At 44.9% G+C, this 25,961-nt stretch overlaps 1 protein-coding gene across 1 annotated transcript in view; it reads right to left on the reverse strand.

Moving 5' to 3' along the window:
* The window catches only part of TBC1D2B (TBC1 domain family member 2B), an 89,238-nt gene that overhangs the window by 48,168 nt on the left and 15,109 nt on the right, over positions 1-25,961 (reverse strand). The window contains exons 2-3 of the mRNA XM_052659425.1: positions 19,920-20,073; positions 8,160-8,325 (exon numbers count right to left, since the gene is read on the reverse strand). Of these exons, the coding sequence (XP_052515385.1) occupies positions 8,160-8,325; positions 19,920-20,073 (320 nt within the window). The remainder of the gene's footprint in view (positions 1-8,159; positions 8,326-19,919; positions 20,074-25,961) is intronic.

Raw genomic sequence — 25,961 nt, forward strand, 5'->3', positions numbered from 1 at the left:
CAACTCCAGCCCATTCTAGCCATCCTGCCCCACCTAAGGGGGAATAAAAATACTGAGAAACACTTGTGAAGTTCACACTGCAGAGGCACAGGGTCACTAAGAGCCTGAACCCTAATCACAGGACTACGCAACACTTCCTCGCCTCCCACACCTCATCACCATATTACTAAAAGCCTATTTACAGCACTTCCTTCAACCCAGAGCACTATGTTCAGCTACAAGGCAAAACTGCAAAGCATATCAAAAGGCAAAAAAAACTCCACAGTTTGAAGGGATAAACAAGCATCAGAACTAGACATAGCTGGGATGTTGAGGAGTATCAGACTGGGGATTTACAGCTATAATTAATATGCTCAGGGCTCTGATGGATAAGACAGCATGTAAGAACAGACAGCCAGGGCTTCCCTGGTGGTCCAGCAGTTAAGAATCTGACTTGCAACGCAAGGACACCAGTGTGATCCCTGATCTGGGAAAACTCCCACATGTCATGGGGCAACTAAGCCCATGCCCCACAACTACTGAGCTTGGAAGCCACAAGTACCATGCCCGAGTGTCACCACTACTGAAGCCTGCACACCCTACAGCCTACACTCTGCAACAAGAGAAGCCACTGAAATGAGAAGCCCGAGGACCACAACAAACAGCACCCACTCACCACAACTAGATAAAGCCCGCACACAGCAACAAAGACCCACCACAGCCAAAACTCAAAACAAATAAAAAAGAACAGATAGCGTAAGTAAAGATGGAAATTCTAAAAAAAGAACAAAAAATAAATTCTAGAGGTTAAAAACACTGCAAAAAAATGAAGAATGTCTTTGATGGGCTTATGAATAAACCAGACACAGTTAAGGAAAGAAACTGAGTATACAGATATCCCGATAGAATCCCCCCAAACTAAAAGGCAAAGAGAACAAAGGCTGGGAAAAAAAAGAAAAAGGAAGAGAGCATCTGAGGACCATGGGACAACCACAAAGGGTATAATATACACATAATGGGCATACCAGAAGTAGAAGAGAGAGAGGAAAACAAGAAATACTTGGCACAATAAACGCCCAAAAGCCCATATCATGGCATACCATTTTCAAATTACAGAAAATCAAAGATAAAAAATTCTGAAAGAAGCCAGAGGAAAATAACTTCCTCACCTATAGAGGAACAAAGACAACTACATGTGACCTCTCCTCAGAAACTCTGCAAATAAAAACAAACTGAAATATTTAAAGTGTTGGGAGAAAAAAAATTATCCCACCAATCGAGAACTCTGTAAAGGGTGAAATTATCCTTCAAAAGTGAAGAAGAATCTTTTAAAAAGACTTTCTCAGGCAAAAAAGAAAAAATATTTTGAGGGACTCTGTTGCTAGTAGATTTGCCTTGCAAGAAATACTAAGTTCTTTAGAAAGAAGAAAAATAATATAGGTGAGAAACTCAGATTCAACATAAAGGAAGAATACTGAAGAAGGAATAAATAAAATAAAAACATTTTCCTTATTCTAATTGATCTAACAGATAACAGTCTATTCAAAATAATAATACCAGGAATGTACACTTATGTGTATCTGTTATGTGTATGTTCAATCCAGTCGCTCAGTCGTGTCTGACTCTTTGAAACCCCATTGACTGCAACATGCCAGGCTTCTGTGTCCATCACCACTTCCCAGAGCTTCCTCAAACTCATGTCCATCGAGTTGGTGATGCCATCCAACCATCTCATCCTCTGTTGTCCCCTTCTCCTCCCACCTTCAATGTTTCCCAGAATCAGGGTATTTTCAAATGAGTCAGTTCTTCACATCAGGTGGCCAAGTATTGGAGTTTCAGCTTCAGCATCAGTCCTTCCAATGAACATTCAGGACTGACTTCCTTTAGAATGGACTGGTTGGATCTCCTTGCAGTCCAAGGGACTCTCAAGAGTCTTCTCCAACACCACAGTTCAAAAGCATCAATTCTTTGGTGCTCAGATTTCTTTATAGTCCAACTCTTACATCTGTTCATGACTACTGGAAAAACCATAGCTTTGACTAGATGGACCTTTGTTGGCAAAGTAATGTCTCTGCTTTTTAATTTGCTGTCTAAGCTGCTCATAGCTTTTCTTCCAAGGAGCAAGCACCTTTAATTTCATGGCTGAAGTCAGCATCTACAGTGATTTTGGAGCCCAAGAAAATAAAGTCTGTCACTGTTTCCATTGTTTCCCCATCTATTTGCCATGCATATGTTATGCTGATATATGTTTTACATATGTATAAACTTATATTATGCATATATTGTGGATGATTATGTATATTTTGAATATATGTGCTATTTATGCTTTATATTAAGTGAAATGAATAATAGCAATGATATAAGGAACTAGAATAGATAATTAGGATTACTTTGTTGTTATAACATACTCACACAACCTGTAAAGTGGAATAGTGTTATTTCAAAGTGGACTTGGATTCGTTGTAAACATATATTGGAAACCCTAGGGCAACCACTAAAAAGGTGAAAAAAAAAAAAAAAAAAGAAGTAGTATAACTGATGCGCCAAGAAAGGAAAGAAAACGGAACCATAAAAAATGCTCAATTAAAATACAAAAGGCAGTAAGGAAGCGGAAGATGAAAATAGCAAGAACAAGGATAACAAATGTTAACAGAAAACACAGTAATGAATGCAGTATACATTAATCCAACTAAATCAACAACCACTGTGAATGTCAATGGTGTAAATGTATCAATTAAAGACTCAAATTGTCAGAACTGATCAAAAATCAGCTCACAACTATATGTTACCTGCAAGAAATCCACTTTAAAATAAAGACACAAATAGATTAAAGTAAACAGAGAAAAATATGTTGTGCTAACATTAACCAAAAGAAAGCAGGAGAGCCATATTAAATTCAGAGAGAGTGGACTTCAAAGTAAGGGAAGTTATCAGGGATAAAGAAGGCCAGCACATAATGATAAAGGGGTCAATTATTCAAGAAGACATAACAGTTCTTGACGTGTATGCACCTAACAACGGAGCATTTAAAGTACGTGAGGCAAAAACTGATAGCCCTGAAAGGAGAAATAGATGAGTCCACCAGCACAGACGGAGTCTTAAGTACCCCTCTATCTGACACGGACAAATCCAGCAGGCAAAAAATCAGTAAGGACTCGGGTGAACTCAACAACACCATTACTCAACTTGATATAAATGACATCTACAAATCACTTCATCCAGCAAGAGCAGAAAATACATTTTCCTCATATGGAACACTCATCAAGACAGATTATATTATGCCCCATAAAATACCCATTAACAAATTTAAAGAACAGAAATCATATAATGTCTGCTTTTAGACCACAGTAGAATTAAACCAGAAATCAGTAACAGAAAGGTATTAACAACAAGAAAATCTTCAAGTATGTGGAGATTAAACAACACATATCCAACTGACATGTGAGTCAAACAAGACATCTCAAAACAAGTTTTAAAATATTTTTAACTAAATGAACACATCAATTATCAAAGGCTGCAGGATGCAGCAAAGCCAGTGCTCAGAGGGAAATTCATAGCACTGGACGCATATGATAGGAAAGATGGAAGATCTAAACTCAATACTCTAAGTTTCTACTGGATGTATATAATAGGAAAGATGAAAGATCTAAACTCAACCATCTACGTTTCTACCTTAGGACACTAGAAAAAGGAGAAAATTAAATCCAAAGTAAGCGGAAGAAAATAAATAATAAGAATTAGAGCAGAAATCAATAAAATTGAAAACAGGAAATCAATACAGAAAAAAATGAAAACAAAGCTGGTTCTTTGAAGAGATCAACTGGTGTGATAAGTCTCTAGCTGGGCTAACTAAGGAAAAAAGAGATGATGCTAATTACTAATATCAGAGATTAAAGAGGGAAAATAATCACGGATTCTTTGGAAATTAAAAGAATACTCAAGAAATACAATAAAAAACTCAATTCCCATAAATTTGATAACTTAGATGAAACAGACCAATTCCTTGACAGGCACAATCTGCCAAAACTCACACAAGAAGAAATAAATGATCTGAACAGGATATACATGCTTTTTAAATGGAATCAATAATCTTCCAAAACAGAAAGCACAGGTGCAGATGGGTTCACTGGTGAATTCTACTAAACATTTAAGAAAGAAATTATATTAATTATCCACAGTCTCTTTCAGAGGATAGAAGCAGAAAGAACACTTCCTAACTTATTCTATGAGGCCAGTATTCCCCTACCAAAGACAATACAAGAAAAGAAACTACAGACCAATGTCGCTCATGAACACAGATATAAAAATCCTCAACACAATATTAGCAAATCAAATTCAACAATGTATAAAAAGAACTATACTTCACAACGAACTAAGATTTATCCCAGGTAAGCAAGACTCATTCAACACTCAAAACCAACTAACATAATTCATCATATCACAGACTAGAAAAGGAAAACCACATAATCAATTCATGCAGAAAATCCGTCTGACAAAATCCAACACCCATTCTTGATAAAAACTCTCAATAAACTAGGAATAGAGGGAACTTTCTCAACTTGATAAAGACTATCTACAAAAAATCCTAAAACTAATATACTGTTTAATGGCAAGAAACCTGAAGCATTTTCACTAAGACCAGGCTAAGGCTGAGTGAGTGTGTGCCAAGCTGTGTCCAACTCTTTGTGACCCCATGAACTGTAGCCCACCAGGCTCCTCTGTCCATGGGATGCTCCATGCAGGATTACTGGAGTGGGTTGCCATTTCTTCCTCCAGGGGATCTTCCCGACCTGGGTATTGAACCTGGGTCTCCTGTGTTACTTGCACTGCAGGCAGATTCTTTACCACTTGAGCCACTGGGGAAGCCCCCAATAAGACCATGAACCAGGCAAAGTTGCCTCCTCCCATCACTCCTTTTCAGCTCTGTACTGGAAATCTTGCTAATGCAATAAAGCAAAGAAAAGAAAATAAAGATATTGGTAAGGAAGACATAAAACTGTTCACAGATGACACAACCATCTACATAGAAAACCTGAAGAGATTAACCAAAAAATTCTTGGGACTAGTAAGTGATTATAGGAAGGTTGCACAATATGAGATTAACATACAAAATTCAATTGTTTTCCTACATACCAACAATGAACAAGTGGAATCTGAAATTAACAATACAGTATCATTTACATTAGCACCAAGAAAGCAAAATACTTAGGTATATAAATCTAACAAAATGTACATATAAGATCTATATATAAGGAAAACCACAAAACTCTGATGAATGAAATCAAGGAAGAACAAAATAAATGGAGAAATATGCCACACTCATGGTGAGAAAGCCTCAGTATTGTCAGTTCTTCCCAATTTTATCTACAGACTCAGTGTGTGCCTGTGTGCTAAGGCACTTCAGTCGTGTCTGACTCTTTGCAACCCTGTGGGTCAGAGCCCACCAGGCTCCTCTGTCCTTGGGATTCTCCAGGCAAGAATATTGCAGTGGGTCACAGTGCCCTCTCACAGGGGATCTTCTCACCCAGGGTATTGAACCCGTGCTTCTTCCATCTCCTGCACTGGCATGTGGGTTCTTTACCTCTAGCACCACCTGGGAAGCAATGCAATCCCAATCAGAATCCTGGCAAGTTATTTTGATTATCGACAAAATGATTCTAATGTTTATATGGAGAGGGAAAAGACTTAGAGTACCCAACACAGCAGCTGAAGGAGGATAAAGCTGGAGGCTGACACTGTTCTACTTTGAGACCTACTATAAAGCATGGTAATCAAGACAGTGTGGTACTGGCAAAAGAACAGACAAATACACTAACATAACAAGAGAGGGAGAAATATCAATAACCTCAGATATGCAGATGACACCACCCTTACGGCAGAAAGCCTCTTGATGAAAGTGAAAGAGGAGAGCCAAAAGGTTGGCTTAAAGCTCAACATTCAGAAAATGAAGATCATGGCATCTGGTCCCATCACTTCATGGCAAATAGATGGGGAAACAGTGGCAGACTTTGTTTTTTGGGGCTCCAAAATCACTGCAGATGGTGACTGCAGCCATGGAATTAAAAGACGCTTACTTCTTGGAAGAAAAGTTATGACCAACCTAGATAGTATATTCAAAAGCAGAGACGTTACTTTGCTGACTAAGGTCCGTCTAGTCAAGGCTATGGTTTTTCCAGTGGTCATGTGTGGATGTGAGAGTTGGACTGTGAAGAAGGCTGAGCACCAAAGAATTGATGCTTTTGAACCGTGGTGTTGGAGAAGACTCCCGAGGATCCCTTGGACTGCAAGGAGATCCAACCAGTCCATTCTGAAGGAGATCAGTCCTGGGATTTCTTTGGAAGGAATGATGCTAAAGCTGAAGCTCCAATACTTTGGCCACCTCATGCAAAGAGTTGACTCATTGGAAAAGACTCTGATGCTGGGAGAGATTGGGGGCAGGAGGAGAAGGGGACGACAGAGGATGAGATGGCTGGATGGCATCACGGACTCGATGGACGTGAGTCTGAGTGAACTCCGGGAGATGGTGACGGACAAGGAGGCCTGGCGTGCTGCGATTCATGGGGTCGGAAAGAGTTGGACACGACTGAGCAACTGAACTGAACTGAACTGAAGAGAGAATCCAGAAATAGAACCGCATAAGTACAATCAACTGATCACTGGCAAAGACGCAAAGACTATCCAATGGAGCAAAGATTACCTCTTCAACAAATGGTGCTGGAGCAGCTAGACTCTCACATGCAAAATAAAGAACCAGACACAGAGACCATATATGCTTTGAGTCAAAAAACTGACTCAAAATGGATCACAGATGTTAAACTCAAAACTATAGAACTACAAGTTAACATTAACAGAGAAGGAAACCTACACAACCTTGGGTATGGAGAAGCCTTTTTAGATACAATAACAAAGACATGATCTTGAAAGAAATAATTGATAAGCTGGACTTGATTAAAATTAAAAACTTCTGCTCTGTGAAAGACAATACTGAGAGAATTAGATGGCAGTCACAGGCTGGGTAAATATATTGACAAAAGACAAATCTGATAAAGGACTGCAATTCAAAATACACAGAGTCCTTAAAATGCAACAATAAGAAAACAACCCAATCTTAAAAATGGCCAAAGACCTTAACAGACACTCGACCAAAGGAGATAAACAAGTGGCAAATATGCATATGAAAAATGGTCCACCTCATATGTCATCAAGGAAATGAAAATTAAAACAACAAACTACCACTAAACAACTACTGACACAGCCAAAACCTGGAACACTGATGACATGAAACACTGGCAAGGATGTGGAGCAACAGGAACGCTCATTTATCGTTGGCAGAAATGAAGACAAAGTGGTACGTTTCAGAAGACCACCTGGCAGTCTTTTACAAAACTCAGCACACTCTTACCATATGATCCATCATGTTCCTTGATATTTACTCAAAGAAGCTGAAAAATCATGTCTTCATAAAACCTTCACACAGATGTTTACAGCAACTGTACTCATAGTAGCCCAAAAGCAGAAAGAATCCAAACGCCCATTAACTGAAGGACGAATAAACAAAATGTGGTATACCCACATAGCAGAGTATTATTCCACAGTAAAGAGAAATGAAATATTAATGAAGTCCTGATACATACTACAACTCGGATGAAAACCTTAAAAACGTTTCGCTCGGTGAAAGAAGCAAGACGAGGTACTGTAGGATGTCACTCCTAGGAAATATGTAGAATCGGCAAATCCACTGAGACAAAAAAGTAGGTAAGGACAGGATAGGAAGAAGGTGTTTGGGGGAAACAGGAAGGGATTGCTAATGGGTCCTGGGGTTTCTTTTTGGGGTGGTGAAAATTATTCTGAAACTGACTGCGGTGATGCTCATTCAACTGCAGCCTGGGAGCCTTGTGACCATAGACAAGGACTCCTCCTGAGCCAATTGTTGTCTCCATAAAATGTCAACCACACGACCATATGTCAATCACCGAGTTTGGTAATACTCAAACAATTAAACCCTGAGTGTGAAAGCATCAGGCACTTAACAGGAGTCCCATACAAGCTAAAGTATGCGAAAGTACCTTATGACCAATACCTTCACAAATGCCAGGTGATTTTATAATTTCACATATAAAACTATACATTATCAGAAATAATCCATTTTCAGTTTCACATAATGCTTTCCAAAGACTCACCTGAGCTCCGTGCCCCACTGTTTAAAAGAGAAGTTAATAGAATTTGGAGGCCCTGGGGCGGGCTGATTTGCAGCTTGCTCTCCTACCAGCTCTCCAGGGGCAGCTTCCACAGCTAGGACATTTCTGGCTTTTTCTGCGGAAGCATTTGAGTGCAGGTTAATTAAATCTGAAAGAAAGGCAAACAAGTGCCAGTTAGTCAACAATTCCACAGGGAACTTGATATCCTACATAATACACTCTGTTGATAAACTATATAAAGTTTTACACAACATGTATTACAGTATTCTTAAGTGTTTGCTTTTGGTTGTGCTGGGTCTTCGTTGCTGCACGCAGGCTTTCTCTAGTTGGGGTGAGTGGAGGCTACTCTTCGCAGCAGTGCAGGGGCTTCTCATTGCGGTGGCTTCTCTTCTTGCAGAGCACAGGCTCTCGGGCGCACAGGCTTCAGGAGTGTGGCGCACGGGCTTAGCTGCTACAAGGCTCGTGGGATCCTCCCAGACCCCGGATTGAATCTGTGCCCCCTGCACTGGCAGGCGGACTCTTATACACCGTACTACCAGGGAAGCCCAATACTACAGTATATTTTTAATGTGTACTACATAAAAATACAATCTGTAGATGGCTAGGGTGTTCTGTAAACATTTTCATCTAAATCTGATCCACATTCCTCAGAGGAAGGTTGTACGTGCTTCAAACCACCAAGTGTTAAGAGCAACAGCACAGGGGAAACAGCTAGAGCTCATCTCTGCTGTCTGATCAGTAAACCCAGGATACAGCTGTGATCATGGTCCACTTACCTATACCGATAAGGAACAATTTCCAGGATAAACTGTTTGGTTAAAAAAAAAACTGCAGACCAGATTACACTAGCGCCCTTTTCTGTAAGAGGGGAACAGAATATATACATACTTGCTAATTGCAAATAGTGACACTGAAAAAATAAGTTTGCACACAAAGGCCAGCAGTTCAGTAAATTCACAGGCAAATGCACTGATGCTAAAGCCTCATCAAATCTGAGACTACATCTTAAAAATGTAAGCATTTGAAATATTTGAGGTTGCAATGATATGCTGCCCAGAATTTGCTTCAAGATAACAATATTTTGTTATTTCACAAATAAATGATATCCGCCCCAAACAACATGTTATTTGCTTCCAAATAAAATTAAGTGGGTAAGTATATCAATGAAACAAAATGGGCCATGAAATACTAATTGTTGCAACTACCTAATAAACATGTGGGTAATATTATATTATTCTCTCTTTGCATATGCTTAAAATTTCCCATAATAAAAACTTACTTTTCTAAAGTTCTGATAAAATGTATCCAATAATAAATATTTTGTATTCTTCCCAACTGTATAATCTCTCTGAGAATATACATGTTTGTAAACAGAATTTAACAGTTTCATGATCATCAATTTGATCCATCAGTTTAGTTCAGTCGCTCAGTCGTGTCCGACTCTTTGCGACCCCATGAATCGCAGCACGCCAGGCCTCCCTGTCCATCACCAACTCCTGGAGTTCACTCAGACTCACGTCCATCCAGTCAGTGATGCCATCCAGCCATCTCATCCTCGGTCGTCCCCTTCTCCTCCTGCCCCCAATCCCACCCAGAATCTGAGTCTTTTCCAATGTGTCAACTCTTCACATGAGGTGGCCAAAGTACTGGAGTTTCAGCTTTAGCATCACTCCTTCCAAAGAACACCCAGGACTGATCTCCTTTAGAATGGACTGGTTGGATCTCCTTGCAGTCCAAGGGACTCTCAAGAGTCTTGTCCAACACCACAGCTCAATTTGATCCATACTTCCCTGGAATAAAGGATCCCTAGATTGGTAATGTCGATCATCACCTTCAGTGGAAACAGTCAGAATGGAATGCTGGACACTGACATCCAAGGGAAATTTACTTTCTAATCAGACGAGCACACAACCTGAGCTCACTCAGGACAAGTCCCTGTGAAGGCCACCGAGCACAGGAAGACAGACAAGGCAGAGCACGGGGAGCACTGGAGTCAGGCCCTTGCAGCTGGCGCGCTAAAGGAGAACGCCCATCGACGGGCTCACACGTTGCCGGCAGCTCACTCACTCGACCGTACTCAGTGTGGGAAGGGCTCCGGAAACACACTGGGAGAAGTATGCGGGGTGTGACACGAAGTGACTGCGGTGTACCCATCAGGGGAACTGGGGCCTGGCCAGGAGAGTCAGCACCTGGCTCACAGTAGGGTTCCGAGTAGGAAGAGCAAGAATTTGTGTTGGGAGTCAGGAGAACTATGGGCTTGGCAGTAGATTACCAGGCTCCTCCATCCATGGGATTTTCCAGGCAAGAGTACTGGAGCGGGATGCCATTGCCTTCTCCGAATAGATTACAAGATTAAGTCAAAAAGGCCAGAAATTACAAACCACCTGATTCCTGATTCAAATCACAACTGAGTATGAAGCATTAGGTGCTCAGGGTACAACAAACGATCAGACAGAGTTCTTGCCCTAAAGGAGAACACATCTAGGAGAAAGACATAACATAATAAAATGTTAAGCTCCAAGTCACCACTGAAGGCATCCAGTCCCTGGTATCCAGACCTTCCTCTGAGTCTTAGGGTCCAGGAGACGCCTTGGGGATTTTCCATGGGACTGAAGGAAGGGGTTCTGCCCTCAGCTTCAACCACAGTGGTTCCTCTTTTCACTCTTTTATATCCTGGAGTTCCCCTTGAAATTTCATTTGGGGAAAGAAAAAAAGAGTTCCAAAAAAACAAACAAAAAAAAAGCCAAGTTCAAACACCACTAATGGGGTCCAGTCTCCTCCATCTACTTCATCTGTCAGGACGTGGAAGGCCAGAGTCTCTGCAGCAACAACTGCATGGTGGTACAATGACTGCACCGGGTAGAGGCGGGCACCTGACATCTGTGAGCATATGTCAGTCAGTGGGCACACAGGCACACCTCTTCTTTAGACAAAGGTAAAGTCAACACCCAGGCTTTCCAGGAGCTGGTCTTTCACAGACCTCTCGGAGGCGAAGCATCACAGCTCTAAGCCAAGCCAGGAAATAAGCACCACACATTGCACCTGTTTCCGTCTCGAGCCGAGTCGAGCCCCTTCTTCCTGTGTGGGTCGGCAGCAAGGTGACACACGGCCCCTCTGCGGGTGAGGCTGTCAAGGGCGCTAGCACAGCCCAGCGCCCATGACCAGGACGGCCAGCCCTTGCAACAGCCCTGGGCTCATGCTGGAAATGCTTCCTGAGGAACTCGGGCCCTGGGGATGGGGTGCAGAAACAGGACTGGAGCCAGGGAGGATGTTGGCAAAACAGACCATTTCTAAAAGTCATTATCTGATGTGAAAAAGAAGTCATTTCCCAGTTTCAGCTATTATTGTTTTGTCTGGTTTGGGGTTTTTAAAAGACCACGTGGAGGTTTCCTTAATTAAAAGCGGAGCTGCTGGCTTCTCCTCAATACACGTACCAACATTAGCATTCAGGGGACCGCTTCAAGGAGGACACAAACTAGGACAGGACCGTATTTCCTTGCAGCCTCAAGAGGATGGACTGCGTTCACAAACATGTGCTTTACCATGCAGCTGCAGCGAAGGAAGAGTCTGTGCTTGAAGAGTTTTGGTGCTTAGATCTTTGTTATTTTTGAAAATTTTCAAATGGTTAAATGATACTCCTGAGCAAGTTTTGGACTACAAATTTTACATTCCTGGGTTCTGATTCCAGCAGAGCCTCTACATCCCAGTGTGGCCGTTCCCAGATCTCCGGAAGTTTTTCCCACTAGACGCAGTCCAACACCAGGGGCCCCACACAGGGGAGGCTCCTGCTCACATGTGGTCACCTCCATGAGTCTTCCCCTCCTTTCCTGCTCTTAGACCCCCCGCCAGCAACCCTGAAGAGGGCAGAACAGAGCCAAGACGCAGCATCATCCAAGAAATGAGCAAAGAGCTCTGGGGAAAAGCCATTCCCGTGTGTGTCAAAGTTACTGCGAAAGAGTCTGTGGGTCGCCACTGGGAGCTGGAGGAGGTCACTCAGAGTGGGGTTAACCTGAAAAAGCTTTCTTTCCCCTTTATCAAAGTGAGTTTAACCCAGCTTGTGAAGGAGTGGTCAGAAGCAGCATAGTTACCTTCCAAGTGAGGGTACAGTGTGCGTCTACCCCAAAAGGAAGTAGAGACAGCAAGCCACCGGGTCTCAGAGGCCCTGGGGTAGACCAGCCCGCGTGTCTAGTTAATGACTTGTCCATCCGCTCTCTCCCAAGCCTCACCAAGGATGTAAATCTTGTGAAAATCGGACCCCTGTCTGATGTGCTGACGGCCACATACCCCACAGCAGACATGGAGTGGGGACTCGATAACAACACTGGTAAACGGCTGAAGGAAGGAATGGAGGACAATGGTTGTGGTGCGGAGGAAGGGCCTGCTGTGGGCTGAGGACAGGAGGCAGCGGACCCTGCCGTTCTCTAAGAATCTGTGCTCACCATCCCTCCTGACTCCCCGACTCCTGCCACCTCACCCCTGAGAGACCCCTGGGTGACGGGGGAGGAGCACACCCCAATCCAGGGCTTCTCTCTCTTGCCTTCTCACACCTCCGTGCACTCCTGCGTGCCCAGTGCCCCCATCCACCCTCCACACTCACTGACCCCATCCCACCCAAAGCTGGGCTCAGCCCGTCTCCATGGTCCAGCCCACCATGGACAGTCTCCTGCAGATCTTCTTCAGGAGCCTTCCATGGGCTCCCCCAGAGATACAGCTGGAATCTAACCCTGCTCATCGTCTCCCTCCCTGTCACAGCCTGATGTCAGGAATCACAGAAACTTCAGTCCAGAAGGAACCTCAGGGAGCATCTTGTTCCCAGGCCGGGAAACGGTGTGTGCCCGAGGTCCACACTCTTTCTGCACTAGATCAGGCTGCCTCTCAGCCTCGAGGTTGATAACCACCATGACTTACATGTCACAGCACCACATGGCCTTCTGTAGAATTTTACAAACAGGATTACATAAAAGCACAGCTTCTTTGACGACTTTGGGGAACCGGGACAGTAAATGAGCTGGTGGAATTCCGGCGGCTTTGCCAGTGTGGGGTCTGCATCCCACCCTGCGGTTTCCCTCCCCCCAGTCCCAGCACGTGCACAGAGCGCCCAGCACACGCTGGGGAGGACTGGACCCAGCGGCCACTTCCCTTCCCCTCCCCCACTCCCACACAAGCCGCCAGCAGCACAGCACTTACTCTCGCAGCTGTTTCGGAGGAGGAAATGTGCGGTCATCCCTCAAACCGTCTTCACCGTACCATTTTCTGCGAGAAATACCCCTGAACTCAAACAGGCACTTGGGCACTGAAGCCTCCTGTGATCGTAAGGGCTTCTGTACTCCGGAACTCTCAAGAAGTCTTAAACACAAAGCCCTGTTTTCCCTCGCTTGTTCGCCTACTCGTTTAGACGGGAAACGGAGTATACAGAACGCGCAGCCCGTACATCTTGTAATTGGGCTCTGGCCACCTCTTTCCCAACAGTTCTGAAGGTCAGCAGATTCTTGATTTTATCTTTGCAAATTATTCCTTTGTGTTGAAACTAGGTCTTTATCTATCCAAACATGGAAGACATACAGGAGGCATCTGAGACGTGGCATACTTTCAGAGGCCAGGCTGCAGATGAAAGGCGGACAGACCGGATAGAACGGTGACAAAGTCATCCCACTTTCTAATACCTGTCTGACTAATATACGGCTGCAAATTCCAATCACATAGATGAACAGACTCTTCCTCTGGAAACATGAATCCTAGAAAACAAATTTAATGTGGGCAATTATGTGACAGTGCCAACTGCCTATTCAAACTCCGTTCCAGCTCTTCCTCACAGACCCTGGTTTTGACAGTGGCCACATGCTCAGCTAAAACACTTGCCTCCTCAAACTCCATTCCAGCTAGGGCTGGTCCTGTGACAGTTCTAGCTAATGAGGCATAAAGCGGTAGAGTTTCTAAGAAAGCTTTCTCCTATTTGATATGGTGTCACTTCCAAAGGAGGACAGAATGGGTCCCTCAGTGGCACTGGTGGTGGGGAGCTTTGCCAGCTGGAACTGGCATCGTGAGACACAAATCTCTACTTGTAAGTCCCTACTAGGTTTTCCATTAATTGCAGCTGAATGGGACCCTAAGGGATTAAAAATGATAATATCATATATATACGTATTGTTGGTGGTGGTTTGTTGCTCAGTTGTGTCTGACTCTTTGTGAGCCCATGGACTGTAGCCCACATGGCTCCTCTGTCCATAGGATTTCCCAGGTAAGAATACTGGAGTGGGTTGCCATTTTTTTCTCCAGGGGTTTCTTCCTGACCTAGGGATCAAACTCACATCTCCCGCACTGCAATCAGATGCTTTGCCACTGAGCCACCAGGGAAGCCTGTACATATGTATGTATCCATGTGTGTACGTTGTTGTTGTTCAGTTGCTCAGGCGTGACCGACTCTTTGTGACCCTATTAACTGCAGCACGCCAGGCTTCCTTGTCCTTCACTATCTCCCAGAGCTTGCTCAAACTCATGTCCATTGAGTCAATGATGCCATCCAAGCATCTCATCCTCTGTCGATCTCTTCTCTTCCTGCCCTCAATCTTTCCTGCATCAGGGTCTTTTCCAATGAGTCAACACTTCACATCCAGTGGCCAAAGTTTTGAAGCTTCAGCTTCAAACTTCAGCATCAGTCCTTCCAATGAATACTCAGGGCTGACTTCCTTTAGGATTGATTAGTTTGATCTTCTTGCTGTCCAAGGAACTCTCAAGAGTCTTCTCCAGCACCACAGTTCAAAAGCATCAGTTCTTTGGTGCTCAGCATCCTTTGACTTCCCTGGTGGCTCAGACGGTAAAGCGTCTGCCTACAACGTGGGAGACCCGGGTTCGATCCCTGGGTCAGGAAGATCCTCTGGAGAAGGAAATGGCGACCCACTCCAGTATTCTTGCCTGGAAAATCCCATGGACAGAGGAGCCTGGTAGACTACAGTCCATGGGGTTGCAAAGAGTCAGACACGACTGAGCGACTAAACTTTCAGCCTCCTTTGTGGTCCAACTTTCACATCCGTACATGACTACTGGAAAAACCGTAGCTTTAACTAGAGGGACCTTTTTAGGCAAAGTAATGTCTCTGCTTTAGGTTTGTTATAGCTTTTCTCCAAAGAGCAAGCGTCTTCGAATTTTGTGGATATAGTCACTGTCCACAGTGATTTTGGAGCCCGAGAAAATAAAGTTTCCATTTTTTCCCCATCTATTTGCCATGAAGTGATGGGACCGGATCCCATGATCTGTTTTCTGAATGTTGAGTTTTAAACCAGCTTTTTCACTCTCTTCTCTCACCTTCATCAAGAGGTTCTTTAGTTCCTCTTTGCTTTCTGCCTTTGCTGCTGCTGCTAAGTCGCTTCAGTCGTGTCTGGCTCTGTGCAACCCCATAGACGGCAGCCCACCAGGCTCCCCCGTCCCTGGGATTCTCCAGGCAAGAACGCTGGAGTGGGTTGCCATTTCCTTCTCCAATGCATGAAAGTGAAAAGTGGAAGTGAAGTCGCTCCGTTGTGTCCAACTCTTCGCGATCCCATGGACTGCGGCCCACCAGGCTCCTCCATCCATGGAATTTTCCAGACAAGAGTACTGGAGAGGGGTGCCATTGCCTGCATATCTGAAGTTATTGATATTTCTCCCAGCAATCTTGATTCTAGCTTGTGATTAATCCAGCCCAGCGTTTTGCATGATGTACTCTGCATAAAAGTTAAATACGTAGGATGCCAATATACAGCCTTGATGTACTCCTTTCCCAATTTTGAGCCAGTCACTTGTTCCATGCCCAGTTCTAACTGTTGCTTCTTGACCTGCACACAGGTTTCTTAGGAGGCAGGTTAGGTGGTCTGATATTCCCATCTCTGTAAGAATTTTCCACAGTTTGTTGTGATCCACACAGTCAAAGGCTTTAGTGTAGTCAATGAAGCAGATGTTTTTTCTGGAATTCTCTTGCTTTTTCTATGATCCACCGGATGTTGGCAATTTGATCGCTGGTTCCTCTGCCTTTTCTAAATCCAGCTTATATATCTGGAAGTTCATGGTTCACATACTGTTGAAGCCTAGAGCTTGAAGGATTGTGAGCATTACCTTGCTAGCATGTGAAATGAGTGCAACTGTGTGGTAGTCTGAAAATTCTTTGGCATTGCCCTTTGAGACTGGAATATAATGTATATCTTAACACTTAACAATGCAGTTTCCCACCTGATCCACATAAGAGAACTATGGGGGTGGGGACAGGTGGGGGACAAGGCTATCATGAGTATTCCTCCCAATCCCATCCAGCCAACTGCCTGGGCCTGGGGCCTGGACAGCACCCTCTGCCCTCTTGCTCCCAGAAAGCTGATCCCACCTTTAATCCTCCAATTCTCTCACTACACAATCTCCAACTCTGCACACTTTTTTCCATCTTTTCTGTTGCTACCCACTACTGTGATTTCTAGGCTGGACCAGCCTTCCAACTGGTCTCCCTTCCTCTCCTCTTGCCGAGGAATCCATCCTTTCCCTCTTAACCATGGTTAATCATCTCAAATGCACATCCAACCCAATCACTGGCCATGCTGTCGCTCATCCTACAAGCCCCTCCAGGTTTGGTCCCTGACCATCCATCCAGCTTTCTCTTCGTCACTCCTGCCCACCCTCTCTACATGTGCATCAGGCCCCGATCTCCAAGGTCTCCAGGCCTTTCCACTCCCTGCTTCACAAGGCTGGCCCTTACCTGACTTCAGGACTCAGTTCAGTCATCTCCTAGTCCAGGAAGCCTTCGCAGACACCACCAACATCCTACCCTCCAAAACGCAAGTGTAAGTAAGCTTCCTGTGCCCACCTCTGGCCCCTATGCTTACCAGACTGCATTGTGCAGGCCTCTTTACCTGTCTGGGTCCCTCACTAGACCACATACTCTTCAAGAACATGGCCCACAACTTATCTGTCTTTACATCCCAGGCAGTGGCACAATGCCTACAGTTGATGAAACTAAGGCTCAAAAAGAGGGGGACGCTCAAGACATTACAGGAGGGGTCAGAGAAAAACTTCCTTTTAAAGGGCCAGATAGTAGTAGATATTTTAGACTGGTAAGCCAAATGGCCTTGTGACAACTATTCAGTTCTACCACTGGTGTGCAAAAGCAGCCACAGCCAATACGAAATAAATGAGCGGTGCTTTGTTCCAATAAAACTTCATTTCCACAGACTGCAGTCTGCTACTCTTTACTAGAAAGAAAAGGACTCACACTCAAGAGTCTGACAAACAGTAAACATCAGAGATAAGCCTCAAACCCAGGCCCACAGGGATTCCTCCACTAGACAGAGCTGCCTGTCCAGGAAACATGAATTTCGTGTATCTTCCCCCATGTTGACTTTAGGTGCTAGGCAAGTACTGATGGGTGACAATATTAGCAACAAATGAAGACGTTACCAAAAATTGGGTATCATGGAGAAGACAGTAGGAAAAGTTTCATTTTTTTAATGCAAATCAGAGTAATAAAAACATGTCTTCAATCTTAGCTAGAGTTAGCATGATTCAGGCTGAGCAGATGACTACTAGCGTGGCTTCCAAAACATCACAGGGCACCACGATATACCTTAACACATTTTATGTTTTAACCAATTTTATCTAAAATGATGATTAAAATGGGGGAACGGGTAAAATCTAGCCTTTTCTTCTCGACTTCCTCCTTTAGCCTTTCTGTCTTCCTGAATAACTACAGTCTTACAAATCACCTGGTCATCCAAAGTTTAACTATTCTCAGAAGTTATCTACAAAATTGGCAGGAGTTCAAAATTAGTCATTTCTACACATAAAATCTTCAGAGGCATCCCACTGCTCTTAGGAGAGCCCAGAAGCCCAAGCCCACAGTCCAGCCCTCCCTACCCTGGTCCTGGATGTGCCCCCAAGCTTGGCTCCCTGCCCACTGCCTTCCTCCTCGAGCCTCACCTCCTTCTAGTCCTGGAGGGCACTGCGTTGCTCTTACCTGATCATCCTCAGGTCTCAGAGAGGGTCCCCACCCACCCTAAAGCTGTGCTTAAGCCATTCATGGCCCTTGGTACCCTGTTCCTTCCCTCTCATGTGATCTCACGTTTTCTTCCCTCTGCTGGACTAGAAACTCTGTGAGGGGGATCCAGGCCTGTCATGGGCATTTGCTTCTTGAATGAGTAAACACCAGAGGATGCGAACTCTAAATTCTCACACTACAGTCCCCAGACCAAATGCAGAGAGCCAAGGGGGGCTGCAGGTGTTTTCTCCGGCTCCCCGGTCTCAGTACCTTGGCTTAAAAGAAGGAAGGTTGTGTTATAAAGGGATTGCAGGGCTACGCGCCATTCCTGTGGCTCTCCTCTCGGTCTAATGCCTGAGTCTCCCTTAGATGGAAACACTTGGTGTCCTCAGAAGAAAGGAACCAAGGCAAAGCCAGGCTCGCCTGTGCCAAATGCTACTGCCTTGAATACTGCTGGCTTCCCGGCAGGGTTTCCAAACATTCCCAGTGACTGATCCTGAGCTACTGAGATTCTTTTGATCCAAAACTCTATAATAGTGGCTTTTTAAAAAACTCAGTCATCAAGGAGCAGACGTGTGAGCTTAAACATAGAGGGGCTTTGGCTTGAAAAGGAAGGCATCCCTTCAGCTCCTGCTACTGTTGGTGTTAAGTCATCCATGAAAATGACCTAAGAACTCTCGCTGCATAGCATTTTAACAGGTGTGAAGTAAACGGTAATTTCTCACTGACCAGAGGGTTAACCTGCTGATTGGTTAAAAACGAGGCAGGCAGTAAAACAGGAATTTGGAGGAAAAATAATTTTAAAAGTCCAAGAAGCCTTTCATTTCTAAAACTAGTCAGTTGCACACGTTGCCAGGTCACCGGTAATTCTCCCGAGGGAATGTCTCGAAGGTGTTAAAAAGTTCACGCCATACCTCTTTACAGGCCTGAGAACCACCCATACCAGCTAAATTCCAAAGTGCACTCCTTAAGAATTGCTGGTGTGATTGCCTGGCCTCCTCACACCTTACTTCAGGGCCCCGGGGCCGGCTATTTCTGGGCCTGCCCTGCTCCCTCTATGGAGAGAGAGCCACAAGTACAGCAGCCCCTATCTCCACTTCCACAGTCCATGCAGGAGCCAGGTTGGACAGTGGGCTTTGAATAACTATCCTCCTACTCTTCTAATATGGTAATCTCAACCAAACAGTTGTGAGAAGATCATGGGGCTTTAATGGTTTTGATATTCAAATATAAATCCACTTTATCTCCACACTGCAACTGGCCAGGGCTTAGCATGAATTGTGAAAATGCCACAGGTCCAAGATAAAACAGAACCAGAGTTTTATCATCTGGTTTAACGTCTTCCCAAGAAGCATCAGTGAATCACAGTGAGAGCTCTGAGAACATCTTTCCAGTGGGCACACGCATCTGTGCACAGGACTGTGGGTGTTGGTGCTTCACCTTCAGAGGGAGTAGAGAGGAGGCTGGCCCTGGGGTCAGACTGGACTTCAGCACGACAGCTCACTACCCACTGCCCTCAGCAGTACCGTCTCTTTAAGGTGCTAGGCACCATCTTTGCCTGACTCCTGAGGTTGTTGCTGGGCTTGAATATAGTCTGTACATGAAAGCAGAGGCCCTCAGTAACTATGGGATGCTGCCCCTTCCTAAGGGATCATCATCATTATTTTCATTCTCAGTTCTCTGCTAAGTTGACTTAATACATCAAATGTCAATACGAAAAGCACTGACACGGGAGCCCTCCGTCTCTCACCTACCTGTGTTATCTCTGGCCACGAGACCCTGAGAAAAATCTCCAGGAGTCGGGGAGGTCCTGCTGTCCCACTTTACCATGTCAAGGCTGTTGCAATATTCCCATCTCTTCTGCTGAAGTTCTTGTAACCAGTAAGTCATGAGTTGACGATTAGGGGCCTACAAGAGGGAGTGGGAAAAAGTGATATGGTCACCAAAAGTATAAACAGTGTAAAAAAAAAAATTATGTTTTATGAGGACAGACTGGACACCTTGACACATGGCAGGGAGAGTTAAGAACAACTCAAAGAGGGGCTTCCCTGGGGGCTCAGTGGTAAAGAATCTGCCTGTCAATGCAGGGGGACACACGTTCATCCCTGGTCTGGGAAGATCCCACAAGACTCGGAGCAACTAAGCCCATGCGCCACACTGCTCAAGCTCAAATGCCCTAAGCCCATGCTCCACAACAAGAGAAGCCACTGCAATGAAAAGCCTCCACACTGCAGCTCGAGAAAACCCCCCGCTTGCTGCAACTAGAGCAAAGCCCACACAGCGACGAAGACCCAGCACAGCCAAAAATAAACAAACATACAAAATTATTTTTAAAAAGAACAACTCAAAGAAATGTCAAGATTAGTAATTTTCGTTCACTACAAATGGTCAAGAAAACAGCAACTTTTACATAGAGAATTGAATCCTAATAATAAGAAATCTTTTTAAATTCTGAAATTACAGAACAATACAACTTACTGTCTTCCTCAAAAGGTTTTTGGAAGGCTTGATATTCCCAGTGCCCTTTCGTTCTGAGCACCTATGAATTCTATGTGAGGAAATCACATCTCACATAGGTATGGATGACATACATCCCTGCCAAATCAAATCTAATAAGGGTTTTTAAATCCTGTCAGTATCTAAGAAAGTGAGCAAAGGAAACTGCAGACTAAAAACTAGACGGTGGGCTTCCCAGGTGGTCCAGTGGTTAAGAATCCGCATGCCAATACAGGGAACATAGGTTCCACTCCTGAGCCTGACCTCTAGACCCTGTGTTCCAGCAAGAGAAACCATCTCAGCGAGAAGCCTGTGCACTACAATGAGAGAGCAGCCCTCCCTCGCCGCAACTAGAGAAAGCCCACACACAGCAATGAAGACCTAGTGCAGCCAAGAATAAACATAATTAATTAAAAAGAAAAAATTAGATGGCACATCTATGACATCGGCCATATTTTTAAACAGCAGACAATACCAATGGCTGGAAAGGGCACAGAGCAACTAGAACTCTCCTTCCTTGCTGGTGGGGATATACAATAGAGCAGCTTTCTGGAGAACGGGGTGGCAGTTCCTTATAAACACACACTTACCAAATGGCCTGGCAACCCCACCTCTAGGTGTTCACCCAAGAGGAATACAAAATACATATTCACACAAACCCTGCATGCAAATGCTCAGGGGCTTTATTCATGATCGCCAAAGGCTGAAAACAAGCCAAATGTCCTTTATCCAGTGAACAGATAAACAAACCGGAACGTTCACACCATGGAATACTATTCAGCAGTAAAAAGGAGCAAAGCACTGATTCACACAACATGGATGAACATTACACGCATATGTGAAAGAAGCCAGCCCCCAAAGGCCATATACTGAATGATCCCATTTACATGACATTCTGCTAAAGGCAAAATCATAGGGACAGACGACAAGCCTGTGGTTGCCAGAGCTTGGAAGAAAGGGCTGGCTGACTGCAAAGGGGCAGCACGAGAGGATCTGAGGGGGCTGACCTGCTCTGCATCATGACTGTGGGCGCAGATACCCGACTCCACGCATCTGCCATCTCGAAGAACTATATACCACAGCGACCTTCACTATGTACATTAAAAAAAAAAAAATCAACCAAGATATAGAGGGACCTCAAAATGATGAACCTAGCTATTAACTAACAAACTAGATGGCAAGTGTGGGTCACAGGTCTCCAGGCTGCCCCCACAAAGGAGTCCCAAGGAGAAGGATGCATGGCACAATTATGGTGGCAACCACTGGCATCCAGTAAGGGGTACAGACATCAGACACCATGGTTTTAGAACCTATAAATTCTACCTCAGGGTCAGAGGCAATCTGGACAACTGCTCTGTAGGCCTAAAGCAAGTGACAAGTTAGAGATCAAACCTCTACTGTCCACAAGCAAAGGACGACCGCCAAGTGCTCTGGCTACAACCTGGATTCTTTTTAGTGACACTTCAGGCGTGGCCCTGATAAGGAAAACCACTCAGTACATGATTGCTGGGTACCCTACAGAAAATCCCTCCAACTATCAGCCAAGTCATCATTTCATCCATATATTCAACCAACATTTACTCTTAACATCTATCAGGAACCTGGAATCAGGGCTTGTGAGAAAGATAAGAAAAATAAATCAGTGATTTCAAGAGTGTTTTAAGTGCTATGACAGAGGTCAGAGTGGGTAAGGTGAGGCTGGTGTGACTGGAGATGCTGAGGGAAGATAATTAATCAAGCAGAGGAAATGGGACAAGGGTCAGGTACTGCAAGTTTAAGAAAACTGCTACCTATAGATTCAAAAAGTTCCTATTGTTGCCTTGATGTCTTTCTTGTCCAATAAACTCTGAGATGTCTCCACTTCTCTAGCATCAAGCTCAGTGCCAGCCACATTTTTGTTGAATAAATAAGTCAAGAAATCAATGAACAAACAGTCATGAAGTGATGCAGGAGCTTGGTCTTAAAGGGGAAGCAGGTGGTGGCCAGAAGGACAAGATAGAAAGAAGAAGCTCCAGACAGAGAGAAGAGTGTGTGCAAAGGCCGAGGAGAGAGCACAGAGGGGAGGCTGGCAGGGGAATGGAGGGAGGGGGAGGATGGGATAAGCAGGGGGTGGGGCCAGGGTTCAGGTAGGGGAGGAGATTAGCTCAGGTCCTGGAACCCTAAGGCGCAGCTGGAGTCTGAGTGGCAATCTGGTTGCAGGGTGGACAGCGGGGGCTCAGCCTGGCTCTGAAGCAAGACAAAGAGAACGCAGTATTCCCAGAGAAGAGGAGAAAGTGACTGGAAGAGTAAGGAGCTGGGACAAAGCCCAGTCAGAGCCCAAAGCCCACCCAGTCCCTTCCCCTCCCTCCTTTCACAGAGTCTGTACTGAGCCCCTAGTCTCCCAACCTCCAGCTTAGGGGCAAGTGTGTGTGTTTTGACAGTGTGTGCATGTGTGTGTTCTGGTCCTCACACCAGTTCCCCTGCCTGGCCCCCAATCCTGTCCCAGGGAGAAGTCAGATTAAGCACTGACCTCTATAGCTGTTTCCTGAAAGGCAGGCACCATGAGAAATATACCTGTTACAAGAAAGCTTTTTCCCAGACTTCCCTGGTGCCACAGTGGATAGGAATCCACCTGCCAATGCAATAGCCACAGGTTCAGTCTTGCAGAACACCTAAGCCCATGAGCCACAACTACTGACCCTGTGTGCGCCAACTATGGAAGCCAGCGCTCTGCAACGAGAGAGACCACCGCGATGAAAAGCATGCCCACCGTAACTCCTCCTCTCCGCAACTAGAGAAAGCCTGTGCAAAATCAATGAAGACCCAGTGCAGCCCATCAATCACACAATTAATATATGTACAAGTTTTTTTAAAAAAAGAAAAGAAAGCTGTTCCCTCTTTAAATCTCTGAGTATTAAATCTGACTGAGGAACAATTAGTAACCTCTTAATCATCTCTTACTAAATTCCTGGAGCAAAACTTTCAGATCACATGCTTTCAATGTCTGGCATATTATTCATGTTACAGAAATCTGGTCAAAAAGGCAAGCAAAATTATCTCAAGACAAAGATTAACTGGGGTTTGTTTCCTTCAAAAAGAAAAAGAAAAAAACCTAGAAATCAGGAAAAACATCTTGACTTCAATCCCCAAGCAGCTGTGAAAGGCTGCTGGGGGCACATGGCTCCCAGGCATATGCCAAGATCAAGGAGGCAGAAAAGCCTCCAAAGGTCCCCCCCTCAGGGAGCTGAAACCCAAAGACAGAAGCACACACAGGTTGTAAGACAGGACAAGATTAAAAGTAAAACAGCAAAATCAGCAGACATCCACAAAGCCTCTGTGTTTCCCCTTGATATCTTTTAAACAGACTGAACTGAGATTTGGCCTAGTTCAGTCCTAATTAAATACAGAATCACAAACCAGTCTCTTCATTGCTCCAGTCTTAGTGGGTCATGCAAAGTCAGTCTGGATCTGTCCCGTCAACTCAGTAGCCACTAGTCACATACAGCTCATGAGCATGTGAAATATGCTAGTGCCACGTGATGAAATATAGACATACTGGGTTAAATAAAATATATTAGTTAAAATAATTCCACCTGTTTAATGTGGTTATCCAAAAACTTAAAAGTATGTATCTGGCTCACATCATATTTGTATTGAATGGGTCTGTTCTAGATAATGATGGCAAATACCATTTGGGAGAGCCAAGGCTGGCAGGAGATCTGGTGAGATGGGGAACCCAGCAGGTGGGAATGCCCTCGGGATGGCCATGGGCATGGGGCTCCTGACAGTGGGGCAGCCAACGTTCTTCACCTCCCACAGAACTTTATGACTCAAATGACTTTCTTCTTTAAGTACCCCCCATATCTCCAACCACCTCATGCTGTTAATGTCCATGGAGATGCCAACATTATTTGGAGACCTAAAAGAATGAGTCTGGCTGGTCTAGCTGATGGCTCACAGTTTCAGAATCTTCCCTGTCCCCTCCCAGAGGAAGGCAAGTAGGACCCTTGAGGGATCTGTCTTCACTCACACAGGGCACCTCAAGGAGTCCATCACCAGAACTCCCTCCACTGAGCTACACCCACCTGGTGACAGATGAGCTGGTCAGTGCTGAAGCTTATCACTACCACCAGCAAGACCCAGAGAGGATCAATCTCTGCCCCACCCTACCCAAATCATCGTTTAAAATGCATTAGTCCCACCTTCTGGAGAACCAGACAGACATTCAACCATGCTGGAAGGAGCAGAAACGAGTCAAAGCTTCACAGCTCAGAACAGAATAAGAGCAGATGCCAGGCAAGCATCCAACAGGCTGCGTGTCACATCTGTTGTCTGAAGGCTCACCAGGGTCACATCCTGAGTCTCCCATAACACTGGTCTCTCCATCTCCTACTCAGTCTGCAAAACCCAATTCAAAACGCAAATAAGGCTTACTGACCTGAGCCTGAATGTTCTCTGCACACTCAGAATGGGGAACTCAGAACACCACGCAGCCCAGGACAGCTTCCCACAGCAGTGGCGCCCTCCCTGTGTGTTCGTCATTATTCTAAGTTCCTTGAAGGCAGAGGCAAAGCCTCCTGGCCTCAATATGGTCCAAGATGCCTAGCACAGTGCCTGGAATACGGTTAAACACTCAAATATCTGACTCATTCTCTCCTGCGTTCAGTTACTGCTACTGCCTCAAAACTGCTAAAATTCTAGTTCAAATATGGCACCAATCCCAACATGAGAAATCAAGCCAACCATCTGGAAAAGCCATTCTGGTTGTCCCTACACAGCTGCAGGAATGTCCTGGGGAGCTGGGAGGGCAGACAAGGGACTACGTGGGCACAGTCCTCTGAGATGACAGACATCTGCTGCATTTAGGCACCATGACCTGAGATGCCAGTTCAGAGAATGCAAACCAGGCCATGCCTCGTCCAGCTTGAGGTGGAATTCAGCCCTTGACAGCTGGTGAGGAGAACCATGTGATACCCCAGCTGCTCCCACAAGCCTTTGTGCCAAGACCACCAACAGCACAAAACCCAGAAGTCAACTCTTGGGGAGATGGGCCCCAGACACCTGTCCCTGCCCTTGGACTCCAGGGACTTCCCTCTCTCCAAGCCTAGCTCTCTCCTTGGTGCTCTGAAAAGTCCCACAGTGAAGTTAATTCATCTCAAGATATGTTTATTAAGGGCCCACTCTGGCAGGCAAGCACATTACTGGGCACAGGGGCTAGAGCTGCTATTGTGCACATACACAGGAGTCGGGCTTCATCTCCTAGCTGCATTCTCACTACACCACAAACTGACCCAAGCCCATCTCGATCTCCAGCCCTTTGG

Source organism: Budorcas taxicolor, chromosome 21, assembly GCF_023091745.1.
Source record: "Budorcas taxicolor isolate Tak-1 chromosome 21, Takin1.1, whole genome shotgun sequence".
NCBI lineage: Eukaryota > Metazoa > Chordata > Mammalia > Artiodactyla > Bovidae > Budorcas > Budorcas taxicolor.